The 27,628-nt window shown below is 34.5% G+C and overlaps 1 protein-coding gene across 1 annotated transcript; it reads right to left on the bottom strand.

Annotated features, from left to right (window-relative positions):
- Positions 1-1,237: 1,237 nt before the first annotated feature.
- LOC147077835 (venom serine protease-like) lies at positions 1,238-27,628 on the bottom strand. Its single transcript, XM_085960866.1, has 10 exons — positions 27,473-27,628; positions 24,719-24,819; positions 19,822-19,962; positions 16,104-16,230; positions 13,474-13,610; positions 10,698-10,896; positions 8,080-8,140; positions 6,626-6,759; positions 6,031-6,194; positions 1,238-1,681 (listed from the first exon to the last, which is right to left on the bottom strand). Exons 1-10 carry the CDS (start codon positions 27,483-27,485, stop codon positions 1,502-1,504), a joined length of 1,257 nt encoding a protein of 418 aa, XP_085816992.1. The 5' UTR covers positions 27,486-27,628; the 3' UTR covers positions 1,238-1,501.

The raw sequence follows: 27,628 nt of genomic DNA, 5'->3' as shown, positions 1-27,628 counted from the left end.
CATCATTCATGGTAATTATAATTAATTTTAACAGTTTCTACGTGTGTGTTAAAATTTCTTACGATATTGCATATATATAGATAAAAATTTTAATATAAGCTAGAATATATAGTAGACGTAAATACCAGACATAGATAATAATTTAATAGACAATCTACAGCGAAAATCACTAAAAACAAAGAACACGACATGACTCAAAAATGTGTAGGCATGTAACAAATAGTAATAAGTCGTGCGGTTGCCGATGTAGCGCGGTACGCCTAAGGTAACCATATTGTTGTTCTGGTGATTTCAGCAGATTTTGCTGAGTGCCAATATTCGTTTAAAGATTGAAAATCTGCTACGGGATGGGCAGTCTGATAACATTTTAAATACCAAGAATAACGATTTTACACATTTTTTCCCGTAGCAGCAGCTTACTGTGACAGCACGTAACGTGATGATAATGTATTTGAAACATTATGCCGGGTCCACACTGGCAACAAGTTGCTGGCAACCTCGTTAGATTTAACGATAATTATGATAATTATTGTAAAATTTAATGAGGTTGTTAGCAACTTGTTGCCAGTGTGGACACGGCATTAGGCTCACTGCGATTTTTGAAATGTGCTTCGCCACTATTAGTCAACTTGCGTAGATGTGAACGTTGCTTCTCAGGTATATGTATGTTGAATCACATAACGTTAATCTTATACTTTAAGAAAACAGGGTAACGTTACTTGATCTGGTCTAATCGTAGCTTTTTATGACGGAAAATTACAACTTAGTATTTTTTACAAGAAGTTAGCGTTATTATGTAATACAGAGAAGGTTTATTTTTGTACAATATGGCTAGCAAAATAAAGAGCCCTGCAGTGAAGTAGAAGAGTAGTGAAATTATGTATGTTCAATAAAAAGAATGTTAGATTCTCAAATCTTGTAAATTTGGCGTTGAATAAAAAAAATCGTTAAATAAATTATTAGCAAGTTCAAGTACGTTACAACAAAAAATCTGACAGTGATCATTGACGTCGGTTAGTAATTAAGGTAATTTAATACCTACTTTGATTTAAAATATAAAAATCGATAGTAACGCAATTCAGTAAACGCTTCCGAGAGCTTTCTGAGAACCATTAGTTAAAATTCGTCACAATTAGATAAGATAGCTATAGCATAGTGGTCAGCGCACGTGGGCGCAAATTTCGAGAGACGCAGGTTCGTATCCTGCTGGGTGTCGTATTTTTTTCAATTTTTTTTTCTCTTGGTTATACATTTCTCAGAAATGTTTTCAAATTATATTTATGTTCAATAAAAAGACTGTTATATTTTTAAATCTTGTGAATTATTCGTTGAATAAAAAAATAGTTGTTAATTTTATTGTATTATTTAAAATACAGAACTGTGGCCTTTCCTTGATCGTAAAACTATTTCAAGTTATTGCTTAGTATGTACTTAGTTATGATAAAAAGTGTGACAAAAAACAAAAAGTACTTCAGAAAGCTTGTAAAGTACGGACAGTTGTTTATTTATTGCATAAGTTTGCCCCAGCGGCATTGGCGGAGATCCATTGAATGTATTCAGAAACTCTCGCGTTGAGACCAGTTTTTGTGGTGGCGCAGCCATAGCCTCCAATAATGATACCCAAGAGGTATAGTCTTCCATTGGATGGTTCTTGGTAAAGCACTGGACCACCAGAATCATACTGAAAACAAACAAAAAATAATATTGAAGTACGTATATATCACTGATCTCTCACAGTTGTATGTTATCGCATTCGATGTTTGGTTTATCACCGTGTGTATTTCAGTTATATGTAAACTGTACGTAAAACATTTCACCGTGGCACAGTTCGCCGTGAGCTTTCTTATCGGAAAGAAATGACGGTATATAATACTATATGGTCTCCAATTTTATCAAATTCAATATTTATTTATTTATTTGAAAAAGACACGTTGAGTACATAACAAATTATTATTTCAGGACGTTCACAACATGACATTTAGAATAAAAATTACAAGTAATCAGTTAGGAAAATCAGAAAAAACAAAGTGGAGGAAAAAAAGAAAGCAAAAATAGTTTTATACAAAAGAAATAAAATTTAAAAAAACAACAATGATTCAAAAAGTACAAATTAAACAATAAAATAGAATTTAAAAAACAGAATATATAATGGATCGCAAAAATATCTACATCTCTAGGGAGTGCATTGACCAACCGCACAGCCCTCGCTATTGGTGCCTGGTGAGCCTGACATGAGGAAACAGCTTTCACCCAAAATAGGTCATGGCTGCGACCACGCATGTAATTGACGGGTGTGTAAAAATTAAAATTTTCTAGAATATCGGGATTGAAAATGATACCACGTGAGAGCAAGGAAAAATGCTTTAAGAGCAGAAGTGACCTACGAGCTTCAAGAGATATGAACATTAATTCAATTTTCATAGCTGATTTTGGCAAAATATATGAATTCAGGAATGAAAACCTAACCTAACTTAACGTAAACTAACCATTAATAATCTAGTATATCGGCTATTTTCAAAATTTCTTTGCTGCTTGCTTCCTGTAAACGTAAACCGACAAGAACTGTGTTTTATTTAGACATGAATTTTATGTCAGTACTATTATACGACCCTATTTCGTGTCATTTTATGTCAGTACTATATGACCCGATTTCTAGTGAGCTTGGAATCCGCATGGGTGTTTCGGGCTCTGAGTTCAACCAACTTGGAGTCGCATGGAGGTCAAGGCTGTATTCTGTGAGGACCAAATGTCGTTTGTTTAACGCGTACGTGCCACCTGTGCTCCTGTATGGCTGTGAGACATGGCATCTTACTAAGCTTCAAGAGTCTCGGCTTTTGAGCTTTGAGAATCGATGTCTCCGCCGAATCTTAGGGGTACATTGGTAGGACCGCGTTACAAACACTCGAGTTCGTGAGCAGACAGAACAGCCTTCGGTGATTGAAGTTATCACGAAGAGACGCTTTACGTGGCTGGGACACGTATTCCGGATGCCGCCAAAGAGTGCGGCACTTCGTACCCTTGTGGCACAGCCTCAAGGGTTCCGTCGCCGTGGCCGGCCCTCCCTCACCCTGCAGCGGTACTACAAAAGCGACATACGTGCTGCAGGTCTGACATGGCGGGAGGCGCAGGAGTTGGCGATGGACCGAGGGAAGTGGCGCCAACTTGTGCTTGCCCAATGCCCCAATGTTGGGACGTGACAGGGTGATAGAATAAGAAGAAGACTATACGACCCAAGAGGTTGGACGGTCTCTAATATACGGCCATATATTTCCGATACGGCATTTCAACGTTTTGAAATCGTTAACTCAATAACTTATCGAAGTATAGTTTTGGCTCTTTTGGTAAAATCCACAAGTCGGTTGTCAAAACTGATAAAGTGTACTATCACGCCCACTTTGGATGCAATTCACTTTGTAATACACTATGTGGAAAGCTCTAGCAAGAACCACGTTGCTGGGTTTTTTAAAATATCGTGTGCACATTTGATACGGCGTGGTAGCTCCTAATTGTGTAAAGCTCTGGATGAGACAGATCCCTTGAGAGCCTTTTGCCTTTTTTCAAAGCTTTTTCGGTAACAGGAAGATAGTTTACGACTTTGGTTTCAAACTGAGTCATAGAGGACCACTCTGGAATATCTCAGGGCTCTGTTCTGGGACCTTTGCTGTGAAACATGCTGTTTGCAATCTGTATGCCACTGCCGCTGCCGCCGGGCTGCACGCTTGTTGCGTATACCTACTCTTTGATGACCTGCTCTTGGTTGTTGAAACATTGACTCATGCAGGACTCGATGGTGTGGCAACAGATGCACTGGCCAGAATTCTTAACTGGGGGGTGTTAAACAAGCTGACCTTGTTCAATACTCCCCAGTTAAGCCGAGAAAAAACTGAAGCTGTCCTTCTCAAGAGCAGCAACAGAGTCCACTTTCCAAGATGGACTCCTTCAATTCATTTTGGCTAAGGCAAAGTGCGTTTCTCTGATTATTGATGACGCCACACTAAGAAGGTCATCGTCTCTAATGCTAATTCAGCCTTCCAGAAAATGGCCCGAATGGCATGCAGTGACTGGAGACTTAAGCATAGAGTTCTGAAAGTAATTGCCGGTTATCCCTCAAGTGTAAACTCATTAGCCCGCTTGAGACGCAAACTACGTAGCGGATAGACACTGACTTGTACCGATCGCGCTAACAAAAGGAAAAATTCAACCGACAAACTTGCGTTTTCGGCAGGGGAGCTACCTCGCGATCATCACGTACAAATGTGGGACCAGACACCACAGTTATTAATCGCGTCCATTTGGCGTCCCCGTAGTTTCAAGGACGTACCTTAGAGAAAAACTGTAAATTAACTCGTTTATAAGAATGCATTTGCGGCATGGCAGTCGAGGTGGCCGGCACCCTCCAAGAGGCGGCGAACTTCCTTATTATATCCAGACGTATTCTGTTAATAGGCATGAGACAAAAATACTTTTACATACACACTGGACTACACGGGCTTCCTGTAGTGGGTTCGCTTATTTATCGCCAAGGTTAAGGGCAGTGTGATGCTCTAACGTAGGGGCTCACATTTTTTTTTGTCAAAGGGATATTTTTGAAATCAAAAATACTTGCAGGCCACCCTTTCTTTAATACATTTTTTTGTTTTTATATATTTTTTGTTTTTAAAAACATACGGCAAAAAAAATATTTCATTGTGAATTTTTTTCACCATATTGTGATGTATACAATTGTTTGTTAGAAACTAAATCTTGCAATCTAGCCTCAAATTTTGTGGTGTTAATATGCAAAATAGATGCGATATGGTTGTCTGTTAATTTTGAGCTAACATCACAACAACTATAGCAGCGGCGCGCCCGTAACTGCGCCTACGCCGAACCCCCTCACTAGGCACATCCGCATACACAAATATGTCTAAATATATCTGACCACTCGTTCTTGCCAGAGAATATTTAATTTTTAATGTAATTTTTAATAATCGATATGAAGAATAAAGAATAATACAGATTTAATATAAATCTCGCGGTACTCAAATTATACTTACACATTATCATTTACGTATGTATATCAATCCTAATATCACATCAAATAACATAGCACAACCATACATTTTTTTTAGTTACTTATAACAAATTTGTGATGTGTTTTTATCTCAGTTATGTACGAGTATTATACATTATGTATTATATTTAAACAATATAGACATTTTAAAATACTTCCATATTTAAAGCACTGACTTAGGTAGGTACAATATCAGATATATAAATTGTCGAATGAGTGAACTAATAGATAAATAAAAATCATGAGCTAAATTATTTTATATTTTTAGCAACAATCAATACATATTTATGTGATTGAATCCCATAGAAATTATTTTTTAAATTACCTTCTAATTAATTATTTTGAATAAATGTGCTCTACCATATAAGCGCTAACAAACCAACTTGTAAATTTGTATGCGGGACGCCAGACATTTTGAAATTATGAGAAAAAAACTTCATATTGAAAAACCCGACGATTCACGTCAAAATAATCCCATACAGTATGTGAAGCGAAATGCGGTGTGTTTTATTTTTTTAAACTTTCGAGAGATGCCAAAGATGGTGTTTATTGAAGTATGGGAAAATATCGTAAAATTATCACAATTATACGATAGATGTCTTTGGGCATATCATTATTACGTCAATATGAAAATAAAAATTATTTTTCTTAAGAAGGTAGGCTTTAAATAATCACCTAGTATGGAGTCTTTGCCACTGGTAGGTAGGTATTTTATGTTGCTATAAAATAAATTTTAATAGTTATATTTATTAATTAATATAACCTACTTCTTTTTTCTTTAATATGTTTTGACGAATACCAGTATTCAAGAAGAAATATCAAAATATCGGTATTAATATATTCATTCGGTATTGCAATACCTATTCCTCAGTGATACTTACAGGTTACATACAGGTGAGAGCCCTGTCAACCCCGGCCACTTTGTGGGGGGGATGCTTTTTACACACATATTATATTAATTTCAATAATTTGCTTACCTGGCAGGCATCCTTTTTTGATGTAAACGTGCAGAGAGTCCGTGTGTTTACAACAGATCCCATGGTAGCCAAGCTAGACGCGCATGTATTCTGTTCGATGACCTTCAAGTATACTTTCTGGAGATAGTCAGAATTTACGCCAGCAAATGATTGTGTTCCCCATCCTTTAATGGTAAGTTGTTTGTTGGTTTAACAAATAATTTTGTTGAGAAATATTTATTTGGAAAAGCAGTGGGTGCTTTTGCAAGCAGTGGATTCAGGAAAATATAGTTCCAGCCATTACGGCAGCGGTTGCGAACCTGTGGCATTCGTGTCATGTTAAGCTTGCACGCATATTTTACTGGCATATGAAAGAAGGCACTAACACTACGTTTGAATTTTTTTTTATTATTTCTGTTTAATAGAAGATAGTTTTATTTAAGTAAGACTATTTTTGAGAAGGGTTTCTTGAAAACCATTGTAATGGGCCATGGATGTATACTTACATATAAAATGCATAACTATATATGAAATACACGACATGCACAGGTCTGAAATATGTACTTATATATTAGCTTCAAATAAGAGCTTCAAATATTTTCTGACAATAGCTTACCCAGGACCTCGACGTTGGCAGTTGCAAAGTTGGTGTTGGAAAACCTAAAAGGAAGACATACTGGTCCAACTCTGTCACTGTACACAATTCTTCTATCGGTTTTCACAAGACCAATATCATAATCATAGCCGTTACTGAAATAAACATAATTCAGTTATTAATATTATATTATATCGTGTACCTTTACAGCAACTTTTCAGGAAAGGAATTTTAAATATATAAACTGTGATAAGTGTTTTACTCATCATCAAATATAATTTACAGTGGTGAAGTGTGTTTATTGAAGGAAGGTCGGCTGTGCTGGGTAACAGAAAAAATGTTTTTTTTTACCACGGAAATCATTAAGGCGTCATATTAGACTAGCATACTCGCAGACCCAACTAGATTCAACCATCGTCCTGAGCAACAGTCAAATTTAAATATAAATTACACTGAACGATTCAGCCACCAACTCAATTGCAGTGACGCTTGATTTGATTGGTTCATAATATACGCTCAGTTGCTAGTGTGAACAATTACCTATAAGTAAAGCAACAAATGGAATTTAGACAAACATAGTTGCTGATTGTATTTACAAGAGTATTATTTTTGTTTTGTATTATTATTGTCGGTTAAAATAATGAATAAAGTCAGACAGCCTTTATTACGTAAACGTTAATTTGTGTTGTTATGTTAAACGCAAAACAGGACATGCTCGTGCGACTACTCATGGAAGCTTAAGATTAATTGATGCAATCTTTCCCAAAAAAATAGAAATTGTTCCGATTCGCTCACGATTGCTCACGACTCCAGGAAACGACTCACAAGTGACTTTTCATGATTGGGGGGGATCGTGGCAGATGGTTGGTCTGAGAGTCTACCAATGTAATTTTAGCGGGTCTCCACAGAATGAAGGTTGTTTTGAAAAAAAAATATTACGAGAAATGGATGTAAGCCACTTGCTCAACTTATTAGGTGCCTACTCTGGGTCCATACACACATTGAAAAATAACATATGAATTTTCCAGATAGGTAATATAACCACACGGGCGTCGTGGATATGAAAAGACATATTATTATCGGGCTTGCGTTTGAATTTTGTTTCATATCCAGTATTTTACTGATGTAATTTACTTACTGAGCGTCGAATAGGCGGCATTTACTTGTAGGTTCTTGTATTTAGTTATCAAGGTGAACTAATTGCTATTCACAGGGATTCGTTCTCCACAAATTGGCAAAAACAATAAATTGAAGATGGCGGTATTTTTTCTTATGTACTAACCTATAGGATTAATAATGTCTCAAGAAATCATAATCTCTAGAAACGATTATTTCTCGAGAATTCTCGATCAAAATCTTTTAGCTAAGGCAGTACATGAAACTTGTAATGTCTGGAAGCAATGGTGATACCAAGCTTCCAATATTTTTTGATGATAATGATATAATGGGAGAATGGTAGGGAAAGAAATACTCACGCGTAGTTTGGATGTTTGATAAATTGAACAGATCTGATCAAAGTGGTTGCGGTACTGTCATCTAAAGTTTAGAAGAAAAGAAAAATTAACACGGAATAGTTGAACACATATTATGAAGCTGACGAAGTCGAAAAAACAATCATACTATCATTTGTACTGAGAGAGAATAGATTCATAGAAAACGCAGTTCAACATCATGCTAGGTACTTTACTTTTAAGTTCGTATTGACTTACTTTTAGGCGTTGTTGCAGATGCCATTCTTAATTGATAATATAACTAAGTGTACTGTAAAACTCAAATTTCAAACGTCTGCTACGATCGTCAACGAACGTAAAATGCCATTTTGGATCATTCCCCGAATCATGGCCGAATTAAAATAATACTTACATATTTTTAGCGCCGGACACACTCTGCCTACTCAGTTGGGTCAAAAATGACTGAGATCCTACGAAAATTTCTTAATTAACCGTATTCGTAATCTGAAAAGCATATTGTAGTGTGCCCTGTATTTTGCTTTTGAAACAACATAAATTTCAGGTACCTACTATTACCAAACGAAGCCCCTAGTACGAAAATGTCTCAAATTCCAGAATACCCCCACCAGTACCGATGGTGCCACGATACTGGAATGTGGCCCTTTCTGCCACACCCACTACCCCTCCCCCCACCCCCACGAACCATCTGAAACATTGGGCCCATTGACCATAAAGTCTAGTTTGTAACCCCAAACTGTTTATTTGTAAGATCTTAAGTTTAAAATGGTATTTCTTGTCATTAAAGTTTGATTTTTACTAAAACGCGTGTTTTCGAATACATATATACAGTTTTCAACAGCAAATATCTCACAAACGGTCAGAGATAGAAAAAAACGTATAATGTAAAAAAATTAGTAAGCTTTAAAATTGTATATAATAATATTTTTGCTATGACCGACCGTTTTTGAGATGTAAGCGAAAAACAAAAAGAAACCCAAAATTTTGCAGATTTTTGCCCGCCAAAAGTTGTGCCGAAGTCATCCGAATTAGCAAAATCGTTTTTTTATTCGTTTATAATTCGTATATACAAGTTGGAAAAAAAATCTTTTACCCCACCTTTTGCAACCATCTATTCAACGTATTTTTCGGTCTAATTTGACTGGACTATTAGGAGATTTAGATATTTTAAAATCAGTACAAAAACAACTACCGAACGGATATAAACAAAAAACTGCACTTAGCGGCCTTGGCCCGATATGCGGCGTGATTGACGCCTCAGATATCACAATGTAGACCTCACTTGTTTCAATTTTATAAGAGTGTACCCCTTATCATTATGGTGTTATTGATAAATAATATGTAAACGCAACCACGTGATAAAAATATGAAAGTGCAGTGCCAACCTAATTATTACTAGATATAGTAAGCGCAGTAATTGTTCGTTCGAAGTTCACACCAGCCAATAGTCTTCCTTAAACTGAAAGATTCAAAATCGAATCAGGTGTGAGACAAGGAGATGCGCTATTCACTATGGTATTTAACCTTGTGGTGGAATCCATAGCTCGTGAAACCAACATAAGAGGATGGGTAGATAACAATACAACGCAGATGTGCGCTTATGCTGACGACATAGTAATAACAAGCAGATCCAAACAGAGGATGATCGACCATGGTGGCACTATAAAAATAAAAGCAGAAAACGCTTGGCTGCATATAAACCAGTCAAAAACTAAGTATATGGTCAGCACATGCAATCAGGTACCGCTGCAGAATATAGACATAGGACAGCATGCATAATGAAAGGATGGACAAGTTCACGTATCTCGGATCCAGCCTAAATACCCAAAATAAAACAGCAGAGGATAAAAATCCGCCTTATCTCCGGGAATAAATGCTGGCATGCCTGCAAGCGACTGGTGGGGTCGAAAATTCTAGGCCGAAGAAGTAAATTTCTAATATATAAAACAATTATAAGGCCAGTGGTCACTTACGGCTGTGAGACTTAGTGCTTAACTCAAAACGAGGAAAACAAATTAGCTGTCTTCGAGTGCAAAATACTCCGCAAAATCTTTGAACCCACGTTGGAAAATGGGAACTACAGAATAAAAATGAACCACGAGTTGGAAGAGCTGATTGAACAGCAAACAATCATAAGGTACTGTAAGTCCCAAAGACTACGATGGGCGGGACATGTGGAGAGAATGCCTGAAGCGCCAAGGATTATGACGAAGTGGCTACCCCAACGGAAGAGACCCAGAGGTCGTCCAAGAAGGAGATGTGCTGACGCCGTAGAAGTGGACTGGCTTCATATAGGAAGACCCGGTAACTAAAGAAGTGTGGCGAGAGACCGGAGTGAGCGGAGAGCGGTTATGGAGGAGGCCAAATCCCACCCCGGGATGTAGCGCCGTGGAAGAAGAAGAAGAATAGTCTTTCTCAAAAAGTCAGTTAGCATTTATAGCTAAAATTCACTTTTTAGAATTTAGTTAGCAAATAAATCGACAAAAACCCCAACGTACTTTACACTGTGCAGTTTAATTTTATATTATTAAAAAATATTAACGCATATTTACCGATGGACACAATATGTGATCATAAAATATTAAAGGCGAATTGCCAATATTTGAAAATATGTAGGTATTTACCTAATCTAACGTTATGCTCTCCTACGAGAACTCCTACATTCGAGATCTGTTGACTGGCCAGACAGTGGGCCGCTGTCAGAACCCAGAATTGATCAATGATAACAGCGCCGCAGTACACAATTTTCAGTTTTACGTCCGTCAAGGCTGCCATCATCGGATACTCATTGATTCTGGTCTGGGATCCACCTACAATTCTCGTCTGAAAATATATCGCATTATAACTAATAGTTCAACTCGCTGAAATTCATCATTGTAATTATAATAATTATAAGTTGAGATCAGTCCAATGCTAGATGAGAGTACAGAAGGAATAGACGATGTGTTATACATCGTCAAGCTAGTATTGACAGATACGATTTGTATCCAGATTGTATTATTTATCAGTCACACAGAGACATTAAATTTCCGCTAATGTAATATAATTAGACAATATAAGCATGACGTTTTTGAGGTTCGGGTGGGTTTGCAAGTTTTAGTTCAATTACAAATACGGCAGTCCATATTACACGTGGCAAATCGTTTAAATTAGTTTCAATATGAGTTATTAAATTATTTACAATATAAATCGCGACATCTTATCTGATACACTGTTCTGTTCTGAAAATAATAATCATCGCTGTTATCCGACTCGACACTAATGTTTATTATCAAGTTTTCCATATGTGTGTCTATTCCTAAATCATTTGCCCTATAAGAATCTTCGATTTTTATATCGTGCTAACAGCATTTTTTCTATTTGTTTGGAGTGTAATCAAGGAATAACCGATTTTTTGCCTTCCCGCATTACTTTCTAAATGGTGTTAATAGGTACGCTGTTGCTTCGTTTGCTGATTTAACAATATTATATTTCATATTGTACTCATCACTTCTAAAAATATTCGATCACATTAAAAACAATGATTTCTCGTGCTTTTCTTTGTAAAGGTTTTTTGTAATACCCCCATCGAGATGGGGTATTTATTGTTAAACTGTAAAAATATAATATTGTATCATGTAAAACAGACTTTTCACACACATGCGTAGCGTTTACACTCGTAGACACAGCGTTTATACATCTACTTATGCGCATGAAAGTGAGTGTATTCTGCGCAGGTCTGTGCTTACTTTTTTAGGAATCTGAACGTACATTCATATGACGGCAGCTTGTTAACGAGATATAAAAAAGAAATACTATGTTATATGATGACACACCAACTAATCCTGTGGTGACTTTGTTTATTAAATTACACTTTATGGAAAACTCAAACTATACTGGGAGATTTGCAGATTCAATCAGATCAACCGATTCACGCTGGTCGTAAAATACCATTTTGGAAAGTTTCCTGTAGTCGTAGAAACGATCGATGGCAGATTACCTGTAACTTAGCGGCAAGCGTCGACTCAACTGTTACTGATGATTGTCGACTGAGTCGTGAGCGAAAAATTGGAATTATGCCATTTTGGTGACAACTCTAGAGAAAGATCCAAAATTACATTCATGATCGGGTGGCGATTGGGGCAGACGGTCGGCGCGAGGGTCTACTAGTGTGTGTAATAAGAGCATATTTTTTAACTGGCGAAATCTTGAGATATTAATACACGTCAGTAATAAGTATTAATTGAGAATACAAAATCTCGCCGGAGTCGACTTTTTGCGATAAGTAAATAATATATAAAATGAATTTGAATGTGTTTAAAAGAAAGTTTAAGTGTACAAAAGCGAAAGTGGTTGAAATTCTGACCTAGAACTTAAGCCGGCTTGCACATCACAACTCGCCTTGTGTGCCTGACGGCCATAAATCAAAACTTCCGACACCACCAGCAAATGTTGCATGATACAACCTCGCACATCTGCTTAGCGGCAAACGTCAAACGCGAAAAAAGAGAAGTCTCTCGTTTGCCATTTTTATTGTGTTGATTGTGTAAACAAACGTCAAACGCGGTGACCAGCGATGAGCGAGCAATGACAGTGTAGACAGAGACAGAAATGGCCGATTGTGCAGCTGTGCGCATGCGCGGAGTCGACATTTTTCGAAATCGACATGCAGGCTCTAGCAAACGCATACGTCGCATGCAGGAGCGTCGCAGCGTTGCAGTTGCATCGGCCAATCTGCGAAGCTCCATTTGATAACGTTTGTTTCTTGGTTTACGATGACGTCACATCAACGAATTCATCGTAAGACGCATGCAGCGAGTTCTGATGTGCGAGCCCTCTAATAGAATTATAGTGCAAATATAATGGAATTTCACTTTTCTACATTCAACTTCTAGGATTTTTTACAAAACAGGAAAAATCGCACAATTTGGGATTACTGTGTGAATCTGGTAAAAATCGTTATAATAATATGTAAAATGGATAGAGCGAAAAAATAATGTTTATACATTAGACTCCCGATTATCCGGGCTAATGGTAAGGAGAAGCGGCACGGATAAAAGAAAAACATGCATAATCCAAACTCATTATTTATTAAGAAAATCAGTGATTTTGGTTTGTTTGCAGGATCTTTTAATGATTTTCTAATATTTTTTCTAAATTTTCCTAAGAGCTATTGTATCATTGTATACATCGTATCGTGCACGGATAATCCGCACACGGATAATCGGGGGTTTACTGTATTACAATTTTATTCCGTGTGTATAATGAAAAATTGCCTTTCTGGATTCAAATTTCTTAGAAGACGAAAATCTGTTAATCTGCTGAAAGTCATTCAAGGAGGTAGCCATGGCTGCTAAGGGTCATTCAATGTTCAGATATGTTTCTGTTAAATGGATGCAGTCAAACAAATGATTGTCTTACAGTTTTCTTCCATCCACAATCACATTGTGATGGCGGTGGTGTTGGTGGTGGTGTAGGTGGTGGAGTGACATAATTTGACTCCGCTGTCAGGGTGCAGGTGAATTTTCCACCAGTGCTCGTTGAAGTGGTGATCAGACCTTTCAAACAGAATTGAGCTTGTATTATTACTACATAGTCGAACTTATAAAGATCATGTTAGATGGATTGGTTTGTGCCTAAGTTAGATTACCTCTATCGGTCCACACCAATCATCTGCCACAAAGATAAAAGAGTTATTGCAATGTAAAGAATGTAGAAAAAAATAGTTGTTGCCCCATCCGGTACCATATTAACGTAAGTATGTAAATATAATTTTACTTTATTAACCTAATTTGAGTGGCTATGATTATACTGACGGTATGCTAGGTAAATTATCTATATTATGGTAAACAAGAGAAATAAACAATTTTGTATTAAATAATTTATTGTTGATACAATTTATTTATTCTTTTGGTTTGTTCACGCATATTCTTCAATATCGATGGATGCAATGAATTTTAATGACTAATATAATATTATGATATTATATTACATAATACTTATACTTCACTTGCCGTATGCATATAACATCAAACTGCATTCAAGCTATTTAATGCAAATTTGTATGCATAAACCTAAATAGAGTCCGTTGAATAGTGACGTCACGTCGCTGACGTAATACGCGTCATGCCGTGACTAATGTTACCAACTTTTAAATTTTAATTCCCCGATAATTACTTTAAAATTTTGAAATTGTGAATAGGTATAAAATGTGCAAACGGTACCATATAAATGAATAATTATCATGAATTTTAAATAATTTATGTGTTATAATATCATATTTATTTTATACTTCTTAATGCACAAAAGGATAAAGTATACCCAGTAAACATTTCCATAATATGGCAATACAGCTTCGCGGGCTCATTGACAATATTGACATTTCCATCGATCCTCGATATCTGTATACATTTTTAACCATCTTATCATTTCTACCATCATAAATCTATTCTATAGCCCAACGACGACGGGCAGTTAACTTCAATCGAGACGAACTAAACCTACTAAACGCTTATTGTAATGAACTCATTTTAGACGTATATTAAAGTGACACTGACAGATCGCGCAGATCGCTTCCATTTTAAGTTTGGTGCGCATTCCTGTACGCATCTTCGTGACGTATGCATTTTTTATAGTTTTATTATTCGGCCAATAAACCACTAACTGCGTTGAGTGCGGTTCGAGACTGTATGAATACGGCTGTTATCTCGTCAGTGGGCATTGGGCGCGTAAAGAAGATTTTTTTTATTTTCTCCTTCTCTATTTTAGTTTCTGTATAAAATCGAAGCCATGAGTCGCGGTTTAGAAACCACGGCTAATCAAACTATGCATGTTTTTAATCAAATGCAAATATTCAAAGTGGTGGGCGAAGGGAAAGCAACAATTCCTCATAAAAAGTCAGTTAATACTAGATTTTCTTGTAGCACTACACGGTTCCTTAATTTAGAATAGTTGTAAATCTTGCATTATATTAATTCATTTGGCCTTAGTGGAACTCTATTATAATGTTTTTTTAATAGTCGTTTCCAACAATTTTTGAGTCACGACCCTTACTACTATATGAATATCATTTGCATAAAAAGAAATTTTACTAGCGTCGTGAAAAAACATTAAAAATAATCATAAAATAACATTTCACATGTAGATTATCCTATTATCCATCATCTAATTTTTATACAAGTAATTTCATATTTTCTTTCACGTAAGTTACTGTTTTTTCCGGGTAAATTATTATTTTTCACTATTTTATCCACTTTATTTGTCTCCGTTTTTTTTTACTGTAAAACATTTTATTTTAACTGACAAGGATGATTCATTTTCATCTGTTCCACTGGTTACTTATTCTATTTATATACTATTTAAATTCTAATGGATTCAAGCTCTGTACTATTCTATTTAAGTGGTTTTTTACGACCTGGGTTTCGCCTTTTGGCATCTTCAGGAGTCGTGTACACTCACCAAAGGTAAACACACACTGACAACGTAATTCTTAACTCTACCTTATATAGTAAATCAATACAATCAAGTAGGTAGATAATGGAGTTTTTACCTACTTGATTGTATTGATTTACTATATAAGGTAGAGTTAAGAGTTTCGTTGTCAGTGTGTGTTTACCTTTGGTGAGTGTACACGACGCCTGAAGATGCCGAAAGGCGAAATCCGGGTCTCAAAAAACGACTTAAATGGAATAGTACAGAGCTTGAATCCATTAGAATTTAAATTCAAATTCCATCAAGTACCTTTGGTCGATAGTATTAATAGTATATACTATTTTTTGCATTTTCAGTCAATTTTTTAAATATTTGGTTGCCGGCTTTAGCCGAGTTTTGATAATCCAATTACCACATATAATAAATAATATATCTAGACGTACATACATTTTACATCAAATAAATTAATGTATGTATGAAGTTCTATTGGAAGAAGGTCTACATTTCATATTTGCAATTCAAATTAATTCTAACTCACTTATTACTAACTCTATTCTCACAATTCATTAAAAACCCCCAATATTCATATACTAAATGCTTTCTTCTGAAAGCTGATTTACCGACAGAGATACTGTTGGATGATGACTTAATATTCAGAGAACCAGTTCCGCAGTATTTTTCAGCACCATTAAGCGCTGAATCTCCGGTCTTCGAGACAAGAAGTCGGTCACCAGTGCAGGCGGATGTCTGAAACATTTTATTTATCAATGTTATATTGTGTGAAAATATGACAATTGATAAAAAAAATCACAGGGAAGAGAGAGTGAGAATTTTTAACTGTTTGAGTTAGCTAACAGCCACGAACCTTAAAAACCACTGATAAAGAGAACAATTGAATAAATATCTAAATACGTAAGCACTCAAAAGGATGGTTTCCAATACTGATATAATGTACAAATAAAGAATTTTAATTTATATGCGCCCTTTAATTACCTACGTGGTCGCAGACATGACTTCTTCCGGATCAGAAATGTTTCCTCTTGTCAGGCTTATCATGTGCCATTATCGAGGTATGTGAGACTATTAAATGTGTTTTACAGAGAGATGCAAGTTTTCAGTGATATGTCGTGTATTTTACTTTTGAAATTATATTTTATTGTTGAAAGCTATTTTTTGTGAGGGTAATATATGCTATGAATTTTTATGTAACCTGTGTGATTAAAACCAGATTTTTTCAATTTAAATATTATCTTGTGAACGTCTTGAATTCAGATTTGTTATGTACACAATGTTTTTGTTATGAAATAAACAAATAAATTATGTAAATAAGTATCGTCGAAAGCAAGCATAAGCTAGTCTATACTAAGACAACGAAATGAAATCATTTAAATATAAACTATATTGAACATAAATAAATACATTGTAATATATTAATAACTGGGCGTCTTACGGGGCGATTTACGTGGGCGAAATCGAGCGAAGCGTTGAGCGGCACGCGCAACTCAAACGTATAACCGTGTGTGAAAATGTTCGTAAAGAGTCTTTTTTGGTTGTACGTTTATACGTTTGAGTTGCGCGCACCGCTCATCGCTTCGCCGACGTCGCTCACGTAAGACGAGCCGTTACGTGGGCGAAATCGATGAAAACGCGATCGCGATGCGGTTTGAAGCGATACGATCCAAAACGATGCGAAGCGGCATCGTTGTCCTACGTGTACCTGCGTCACCAGCTGTCACCATCGCACATTTATACAAATTGTTTATTACCATGGTAACGCCTAGAAATATTTAGATATATGTAAATAATTACCTCCTATGTTTATTATAAAATTGTTACCACAGCGACGCCTACACCGCCGCGTCCAGTTCGCGCAAAAAAATCAAACCGTTTGATCGCGTCGCGGAAGCCCCGCACCCAGTGGCAGCTCGACAACTTTCTTGGTGGTGGGGCTTAGCCATTAATTAACAAATATACATACCTACCTACTCTCTCATATTATACATTATGTACCAAACTAATTAAAATAATATGATTTTATTAATGAGGAAATAAGTCATTTTTCAGAATAAATAATATGATTATCTGAGTCGTTACTTAATCCCATCTAAAAATCATGCTTAAAAGTAACTTAAGTAACTTAATTATTTATAATAATAATTATTATAGACTTACCATTATCAGTTTTGAACAACGATATACAGCGTGCGTATTTACTCACCGAAGGGTTATTCGATTCGCTCCACAGTATACGTATCTTCTTTGTGTGCCATGTTTGTTATCAGACATCGGCCATGAATTTGGCCCCTGTCCGTCGCTGCTCTGAATAGGGATGGAGTGCTGAGCTCAAACCAGTCCCTGAGGTTTTTGAGCCAGGACGTTCTTCTTCTACCAGGGCCTTGCTTACCGGAGATCTTCCGTATACGTATACGAACGTAAATTCATTCACATACTTTGTAGAATGTGATTTGAGAATTTAAGCGATAAATATACGCCATACTTTTTTTAATTTGTATATTAGGTGTCGCCATTAAATAGGGAGTATTTATATAATTTAATTAATTACTTTAATACCGCATAACCATCATTATATTATTACATAATATACAATAATTGGTTTATTCATTTGTATAATAATAATAAATATCTCTATAAAATTGCGACGGGTTTAGATGGATATAATAAAATAAATAGTTCATTTAATCATATAATTAAGTGGGTAAGTGTATTATGGCAATGATAAAAATATCGGGACGTATATTTTTTATATGATAAATATTTGGGGATGGTCCCTATAAACCCTTAAGATAGAGCTGCCACTGCCCGCACCGCTCGCCGGGTATTATCTGCACGTAAGCCACTACAACAGGTGGCGTTGACTGTTTGATATTTTCGTGTCGCGCCGCGTCGCATCGCGTCGCATTCGCATTGACTTCGCCCACGTAAGACGCCGCGTTAAAGTAACCGACTAGCAAAACAAAGTTAAAACTGAATTTTTTGAATTAGTTGTTTCAAATGAAAATCTTGTGAAAACTAATCTACTTCGGAATTCCAGCACTTTCACTATCGTGATTTCAGGGTCAAGGATTGAGTCCCGGGAATGGAAAACTTAACAAAATATTGATTCTGTATCAAGTTTTTAGTTGTATTAAGTATTTGGTTTTGATTTATTATTGAACATTTATTTTTTTTATACACTTCTCGCTCTATCGGTGCCGCCTCTTATCCGAAGGTTGGCGTATGCATAACTCTCTCTCTTTCCTATCTAACAATACTAATACCTAACCTAACCTAACCTAACTAATACCTAACGATGAGTTATCATTTCACCCAGCAAGCATTGAGTGGAGTCCCGGGAATGCAAACCCTAGTTATTAGTAAATACTAATGTTCAAACAATTTGGTTTATATTTCTTATTGTTCATACATTATTCTTATAGCGACATGACTTCTAGAATAGACCCATAGATGCCGAGGCCCATTGACTGGACACCGCAAGCGCTATGTAGACACATTAGGATTTAACTCTATTTATAGCGGCTTGACTTTGAAAAGAGACCCATAGATGGTGCGGCCCATTGATTGGACACCACAAGCGCTTTGTATACAGATTAGGATTTAACTCTATACATAGCGGCGTGACTTCAAAAAGAGACCCATAGATAGCGCTGCCTGTTGACTGGTCATCGCAATCACAGTGTAGAAAGATTAGGATTTAACTCTATGTTGACTCCGCAATTGATATCTCTCACAGATCTCTCGTAGATCTCTCACAGTCTGACAGATAGTCAGTTTAGTCTGATTTACTCTGACCTTCTTCATCATACAGGTCCTTTTTTGTGAGATTTATCACCTTACACTATTGAGATTCATTTCTAGTGATAAATGGGTATCTAGTTGTTAAATGCGATACCTACCTGAAATGAATTAATCCTTTGGCAAGTTCATCTGGTTATTTAATATGTTTTCGTAGGTATACCATTTGAAGTATTCTCTGTTATTGTTGATTAATCTCTGTGAGTTTGGAATAAATGCTAAAATCGGAAGTGTCTAAGATATAAATAGATAAAATCATCCTATATTCTTATACTTTCTTAAAATTCTGTCGATGCCGTATATTATCCGAAACTTGATTAATGTATACCTGTCTTTTTCCCATCTGATAAGGTTTTGAACGGTGATTTATCATTTCAATCACCTTGTTTCTGTCTTCAAATATTGGTTATTGGAATGGGTAACAACATATCTCTAAATGCAAATCACGGCACGGGATGTATATTATCATCTTAGAGAACATACTCGTATTATGGCGAATTCAATACTGTATTGTTGTCTACTTACACTTGGAAGTCTAATCTCTGAACAAGTGAGTTTGCAGACAGTGTTGGCTGGACACGACCCTTGCCATCTGCAGGTCACTCCTTTGTTGTAGTTGTTAGGGTAGTTTGGAGAATATACATAATATGGTTGGCCTAATACAACCTAAAAAAAACAAGGGAATACGTAAGATTTGGGGGGACATGCTCGTCTAGGGTCATTTGATGACTGCATAAAGTATTTTTGTTACATAAAATAGTATTCTTTTAAACCTCTCGCTCTAATGTTTTAGAATATAGTCGTATTTCGGTACATAACTGTGCAGTGGTGTTAAGATTTTTTACATTTATTAATTTTTAAATGCACTTATAAAATTATTAGTATAATTTATTACGAGATAATTTTTGTAAAATATTCACGATAAACAATTATATTGATAATCTCTGTGATCCCAAATTTGACAAGAATTAGACATTTTATTATTCAAAAAATCGCCAAGATTAACACATTTGAAGATATTTCCAAAGATATTTATTATAAGCTATGTCTTTGACCATTCAAGTGTGATGAACATCTTATGAATAATGATTGCTTTATAATAATTATTGACCTAAGAATAAGGTAGTGTTTTTTTGAAATACGCCATTTCTTTTGTCATTTCCTAGTAGTTAAGCTACAACATATGGCCGTAACCATAAATTGACAAACTATAATTAAAGTAAGGAGTAAAGTTATGTTAACGCGCGTGTTTGAACATGTACCTAACCGAATTTTTTTAAATTTTTTTTTAAACAGTACATGTTCAAACACGCGCGTCAATATCATTTTACTCCCTACTTTAATTATAGCTTGTCAATGTATGGCTACGGCCGTATGTTGTAACTTAACCACTGGGGAATGACAAAAAAATGGCGTATTTCAAAAAAACACTACCTTATTCTTAGGTCAAAAATTATTATAAAGCAATCATTATTCATAAGATGTTTATCACACTTAAATGGTCAAAGACTTAGCTTATAATATGTATCTTTAGAATTATCTTCAAATGTGTTAATCTTGCCGATTTTTTGAATAATAAAATGCCCAATTCTTGTCAAATTTGGGATCACAGAGATTATCAAAATATTTTTTTATCGTGAATATTTTACAAAAATTATCTCGTAATAAATTATACTAATGGTTTTATAAATGCGTTTAAAAATTAATAAATGTAAACAATCTTAACACCACTGCACAGTTATGTACCGAAATATGACTATATTCTAAAACATTAGAGCGAGAGGTTTAAAAGAATACTATTTTATGTAACAAAAGTACTTTATGCAGTCATCAAATGTTTAAAATAACTATAAAGGATAATAAGGCTACAAAATTATATAAATAGATTATCTACAACGTTTAAGGAGTGTCCACGATTATGGTTTGAAAATACAATAAAAACTCAATTTTGACCTACGACGAGCACCTGGGCCGTTAATGTGAAGTCAATATGTAGCGGCAAAGATTTTGATTTAATGTTTTATTAAAATTAATTTTTATTTACGAGCATAGCGTAATACCAATGACACTCTAGTTCAAACGAATTAGTGTACACTGATTTAGATCACGATAAAAACGAAATATATGTAAGTATATATATTTATATATATATATATATATATATATATATATATATCCATAATAGTGCAGATCGGCGCGATTCCCGAGGGGCTCAGGTTAGAATCACGCTGTTTGTCGATTTTTTTTCAAAAAGTTTTTTTCTAATGGTTATATATTTTTCGGAAGTGTTTTCAATAAAAGAATTTACTAAGAAGAAGTTACAATCTTAAATGTTGTGAATTATTCATTGAATAATAAAAATAGTTTATTAAAATAATAGAAAGTGTAAGTACCTACGTTATAAAAAAAATTGGGGAAATCCTGACACACCGGTTGGTAATTAAGGTAATTAAATATTAAATACAAAAGCATAATGCCAATTAGTATCGCAATTCAGAAAGCGCATCAGAGAGTATTGTAAAAATCATTATTTAAAATTTGTCGCAACTAGATAAGATACCTAAAGTATAGTGGTCAATGTACGTGAGTGCAAATCCCGAAATACGTTGGTTTGAATCCTCCTGGGTGTCGTATTTTTTTTTTAAAAGATTTTCTCTATTGGTTATATATTTCTCAGAACAATTTTCAAATTGTGTATGTTCAATAAAATAATGTTACATTCTTAAATCTTGTGAATTATTCGTTTGAATAAAAAATAATAATTAGTGGTGGCCAAGGAGATAATGAAAAATCTGGGCATAATATTATGCATCGAGAGATTTATTTGAAAATGGGCAGGCTCATTGCACATCTAATCTAGTAGTAGCCAAGAGGTATTAAACGATATGTTTAAGTGGGACCAAAAACCCGTTAGATTGACGAAATAATTAAAATAGACTAAAGATAGGGAAGAGAGAAGAAATATTTAGATTGGCACAGCGATCGATAGAAAGATCAATGTAAAAAATTAAATTAAATTAAATTTAAATATATAAAATTTGTCGTAATTAGTATGTAACCTCCTAGCATAGAGGATAATACGTGGACTTCAAAAAGATTTTATCTATTGGTTATAATATATTTTCTTAGAAGTGTTTTCCAAAAATCCAAATCCAATGGGTCCAATATTCCCGGTGAAATGCTCATTGATGAAAAAATTGTTTCAGATGGCAAATCTATATGTAATTTATTCAATGACTATTTTAAATCTGTATTTATTCCGTCATCCTTACAAACACCTGTTTTGCAAGATGTTAGCACTATGATAATTAATTCAATAATATTCACTCCGTCATCAGTTCTTTCATACATTAAAAACATAGACATAAATAAAAGCGCCGGTTCTGATCGTATTCCTCCCATTTTGATTGCTTCTTGTGGAGAAGAATTGGCCTCCCCATTATCAATTTTATTTAAATTTTCTGTTAAAAGCGGAAGTTTTCCTGATGTATGGAAGAAAGCATTAATTACTCCAATGTTTAAAAGTGGGGACAAAAGCGTCATTACTAATTACAGGCCGATATCCAAACTTCCTATTTTCGGAAAATTGTTAGAAAAGATCATTTCCGACTATATTTTTGCAACTCTACGTAACTTCATCACACCAAATCAACATGGTTTTTTTAGGAGACGCTCCGTAGAAACTAGCCTATTCGAATTCACTGATTTCATACTTAATTCCATGGGCAGTGAAACACAAGTGGACGCTATATATACGGACTTTTCTAAAGCTTTCGACAAAATCAATCACTGCATCTTACTTAAAAAATTCTGGGCCCTGGGGATTCACGGGGATTTATTCCGTTGGATTTCTTCATACATCTCAAATCGGTCGCAAGCTGTTGCAATTAAAGGATTCGTCTCCAGTTTTATACACATTCCATCTGGAGTACCGCAGGGGTCCCACCTTGGTCCCTTATTATTCATCTTATATATTAATGATATGAGCACCTGTTTTTTTAACTCACAATTTTCCATCTATGCAGATGACACAAAAATAAATAAAAATATCTCTTCAGTCGATGATTGTATTGAGTTACAATCTGACTTAGATAGACTGTATAGATACTGTCAACTGAATCACCTTTATCTAAACGTCAAAAATTGCTCGTCAATAACATTCTCCAGAAATATGAACCCCATCAACACAGACTATAAACCAGGAGTCGAACCCTTGAAACGCAGCTCAAAAATACGTGACCTGGGTGTTATAATGGATAATAAGATGAATTTTAACGCTCATATCAATGAAACTATCAATAAAGCATTAAAATTACTAGGTTTTATCATTCGGATCTCTAAACCATTCAGTTCATCTGATGTTCTGAAGGTTCTTTACTTCTCTTATGTTAGATCCTTAGTTGAGTATGCCTCTGTCGTGTGGAATCCACAGTACGTTACTTATATAAATCGGCTCGAAGCGGTGCAAAAGCGATTTTGCAAGCACGTTAATTTTAAAGCCTACTGTCATGATTTATCTAATTCTACTTTGACCGCTGCAACTTTTATGGTACCATCTTTGGAAAGTCGACGTTCTATATCTGATCAATATTTTCTTTTTAAAACTATCAATGGTTTTGTTGACTCGCCAGACCTACTCGAAAGGGAGGGTTTCCATTGTCCATCAAGATTTACGCGAAACCAAACTTTGTACCATATCAGCCGTAGCGGTTCTAATTATGCACACAACTCCTTTATTCGGCGCTCTTGTTTAAATTATAATATGTATTTCTCCACCGTTGATCCTTTTAATAATTCACCTGTTTCATTTAAACATGCTATCTCCAAAATTTTGTACAAATAGATATATAATGTATTTACTTATACATTTATATATAAATATATTCTTTTAATTTTATGTTACTTTTTTATTTTTCTTTTTTATCTTTTGTATATCATTTAATTATTCATAATTCTTTCTCATTTTTCTCATTTTTCTCATGTAATCTTCTTATGTAATTTCTTTATATTTATGTACTTGTTAGGCTTAACTATATTATAATGTATATATGAAAACTTTACTGCTTGCAATAATTTTTTATTATTACATTTTAAATTTCTGTAATCAATATGTAACTGTTTGTTTTCCTTAATAAATAAAATAAAAAAAAATATAAAAAAAAATATGTATGTTCAATAATTAGAATGGTACATTCTTAAATCTTGTGAATTATTCATTCACCAAAAGAAATGGTTAATTGAAAATATTAAGGTTTAAGTGTGCAACCGTTTTGTCTGCTCTTTGTTATTTCGAAGTAGATTTATTTAAAGAGATTTTTTAATTTCTTTACGTGAGGTCTAAAATATTCGACAAAAAACAGAAAAACATCCTAGAATTTTAAAATGTTATAATTTGAACCATTAACTATCGTTGATGACTCACATTTTGGAAGTAGTCACAATTGGCATCTTGGGCACCAACTTTATCAGCGACCAGGATGATTGATAATATAATGATTGCCAATCTCAGAAATGTCATAAAGCCTGAAAAACACAAATTGTACGTAATTGATGACGGCTCCGTTAATGATGAAAGCGTTTTATTTATGATGTGAGTGTCCCAGGAAAATGCACTTCTCAAAAAAAGGCGTGCCGTAGACAGTTCAGCATTATTACTTTGGCCACTCTCTTGATATTTTAGTCAAACTTAAATAAGAAGAGATCTTTTCCCTTTGCTGTAAAAAATAATTCAATTAATATATCTTTTGAGGAAGCCAAGATCGGCCAAATGGTTTTAAATGGATATAGTCTCAGATAATGTGATTGGCATTCTGCTATTCGTTATATTATAATATGTATATGCATATATTATGTAGAGTTGGGTATTTCCCGAGAAAATTTCAATCCCGAATCTCGAGTACCGGAAATGATGAAATTTTGAATTCTCGGGATCCGGGATTTCCCGAAATATTAAAATTTTCAATTTTCGAGATTCGGGATGGAAAATCTCGAGAATTTCTCGAGAATTCCCATCGGTAAATTACCGAAACCCAACTTTAAGCATATGGGAGATCGTATTGGGCCCAGTCGATAATTAGTTACAAAGGACAAATTATTATAACCGTGATTTTAGTAAACTAGATTTTTGTTCCTTGTGCATTCTTTTTCAGGTATATTTCCACGACGGTTTGTCGTCAGACATAAAGAATATTTCGTGGGTATACTGCGAAAACGCATTAAGTCAAAAATACTAGTTATTATTAAAATTACTTTTTTTATACATATGAAAGGTCATGCAGTTATGGATTTCAAATTACATATCGTTTTATTGGCTACAAGAAATTTTAATGTGTCGCTAAAAAATAACCGCAGGTTTGCTACTTTTTGGAAAAAAATTAAGGTGGTAGGACTTGACTTAGTGCATTTTCGGTGACAAATTAATGTACAAAGAGAGAAAATACAGTTTATGGCGACTATGTGATATATTTTTTTAATAATATTTTATCAAAAGCGTAAAAATCAGAAAAAAACATATTTGTCCGTTTTAGTATTTTTTTACATATTTGCCTAAAAGAAACACTATTTACTTTCCATTAATCATCTTTCTCATCGTCATCAGATCCATCAGATCCTACATTCTCTCTGTTTATTTCACTGCTGTTATCAGAAGGAATACATGCGTACAAATTTTGTAGCTCGTGCGGTATATTTTTTTTTCACACAATGTCGTGAGATCTTTTTTTTCGCATGTGAAATTGGAATCATATTATTATATAATTTGGATATTCCACAACGTTCGACGATATCTTGCCGTCTACCTCTACGCACATGGCGGACGTCAATAATTGAAAAAGAATCTTCACTATAATTGTATTTATATCGTAGTTTAACTCATTTAGTGCCAACAACGCGACTGGCGCGTTTGCAGTAGTTGGCCATTAGATATAAAAAACATGATATTTAAATGTGGTAATTAAAAAACAATTAACTGGTCAACAGTGAATGTATTAAATGGAAACTGAACTTTATTTTTACCAGTTTACTTTGTTTCCACCTTCGTCAATTGTTTTATTTTTTATTGTACCAAGAGATAACTTTTTTTTAAATCGATTCATCGATCGAGTCATCATAGAGCAATTCTTTTACCACATAAGGATCTTTATTTTTGTTACGTCCTTTTTGTGAGCGATCCAATTTGAAAATATTTAACCACTCACGGACACTAAAAATATGTGTATTGCATCCACTTCCATATAAACTATGCTCACTCTCTAGGAACTTTTGGTCAATAATCTTTACATTGGTTATTTTAACCAACCGTTATAAAATAGCTGACGTTTAGATATTCCTGTTTTGCCCCACACACGTGTCAGGTAGAATTTCAATATTTCCAGAATTGTTTTCTATGCCATTGAAGGATACCAAAGAATCAGACGGGCTTGTAATGTAATCTTCATCAGTCATCATCGTCACTAAAGCCTACAAAATTTTCCATCATTGTTACAACCTGTATTTGACTATCACCCAACAAACTTTCTTCATTAATTGGCAAGTCTATTGAGGTGCTGTGTAGATCTAGAACAGATTTTATTTTATTATAATTAGTTTATGTTATTTCACTAGAATGAATAAAAGCTTATGCATCACATTCAACAAAAACAAGTCATTTTTACGCAGTTAAATATAGACACGTAACTTACCATTCAATATTGAGATTTCCTTCTTATTTTGGGTACCATTCAACTTGTTGTTTTGTAAGAATCATGTAGAAGTAGTTAAGTAGTTACCTATTATTTATTAATAAGTAGGTACCTATTATCTAGATAGTATTAACAATAAGTAATATAACATTTTGAAAGAAAAATTATGATGGATCTGACAAAATATTAAAAAAATCTCATAATTATTACACTATAATTTAATATAATATAAGTTTTGTTATGGTAAAATAAAAGATTTCAATGGTATTTAACAAAACAGTTTCAGCAATAAACATTTTTACAATAGTAAAACAAGCATGTTACCCACTAAAATAAGAAAAAAACTTACCATTTAGCGTTAACATTTCACTTTCATATTGTTTTTTATGCTATTTTTAATATTTACTCAGCTCGTGACATCATTTTTGAATACATAATTGACAAAAAAATACTTCAATTCAAACAATTAGGTAAATAGAAATGTATATAAATATTACCCGTCATTGTCATTAATAAAATGGCGAATATAATTTCTCATAATCTTCTTAAACACTATTTGATACTGTATTTCACGAATGTATAAAATTACTAAAAAAAACACTAGTGGCCTGTATTAACGGCGCTCCACAACTTACGTTAGTTGAAAAGGCGTC

This window comes from Rhyacophila brunnea, unplaced genomic scaffold (assembly GCF_057557595.1).
Source record: "Rhyacophila brunnea isolate RB1 unplaced genomic scaffold, BYU_Rbru_1.0 scaffold_12, whole genome shotgun sequence".
In the NCBI taxonomy this organism is placed as follows: Eukaryota; Metazoa; Arthropoda; class Insecta; order Trichoptera; family Rhyacophilidae; genus Rhyacophila; species Rhyacophila brunnea.
Note: the sequence above shows the minus strand (reverse complement) of the source record. Positions and strands in the feature narration are given on the sequence as shown.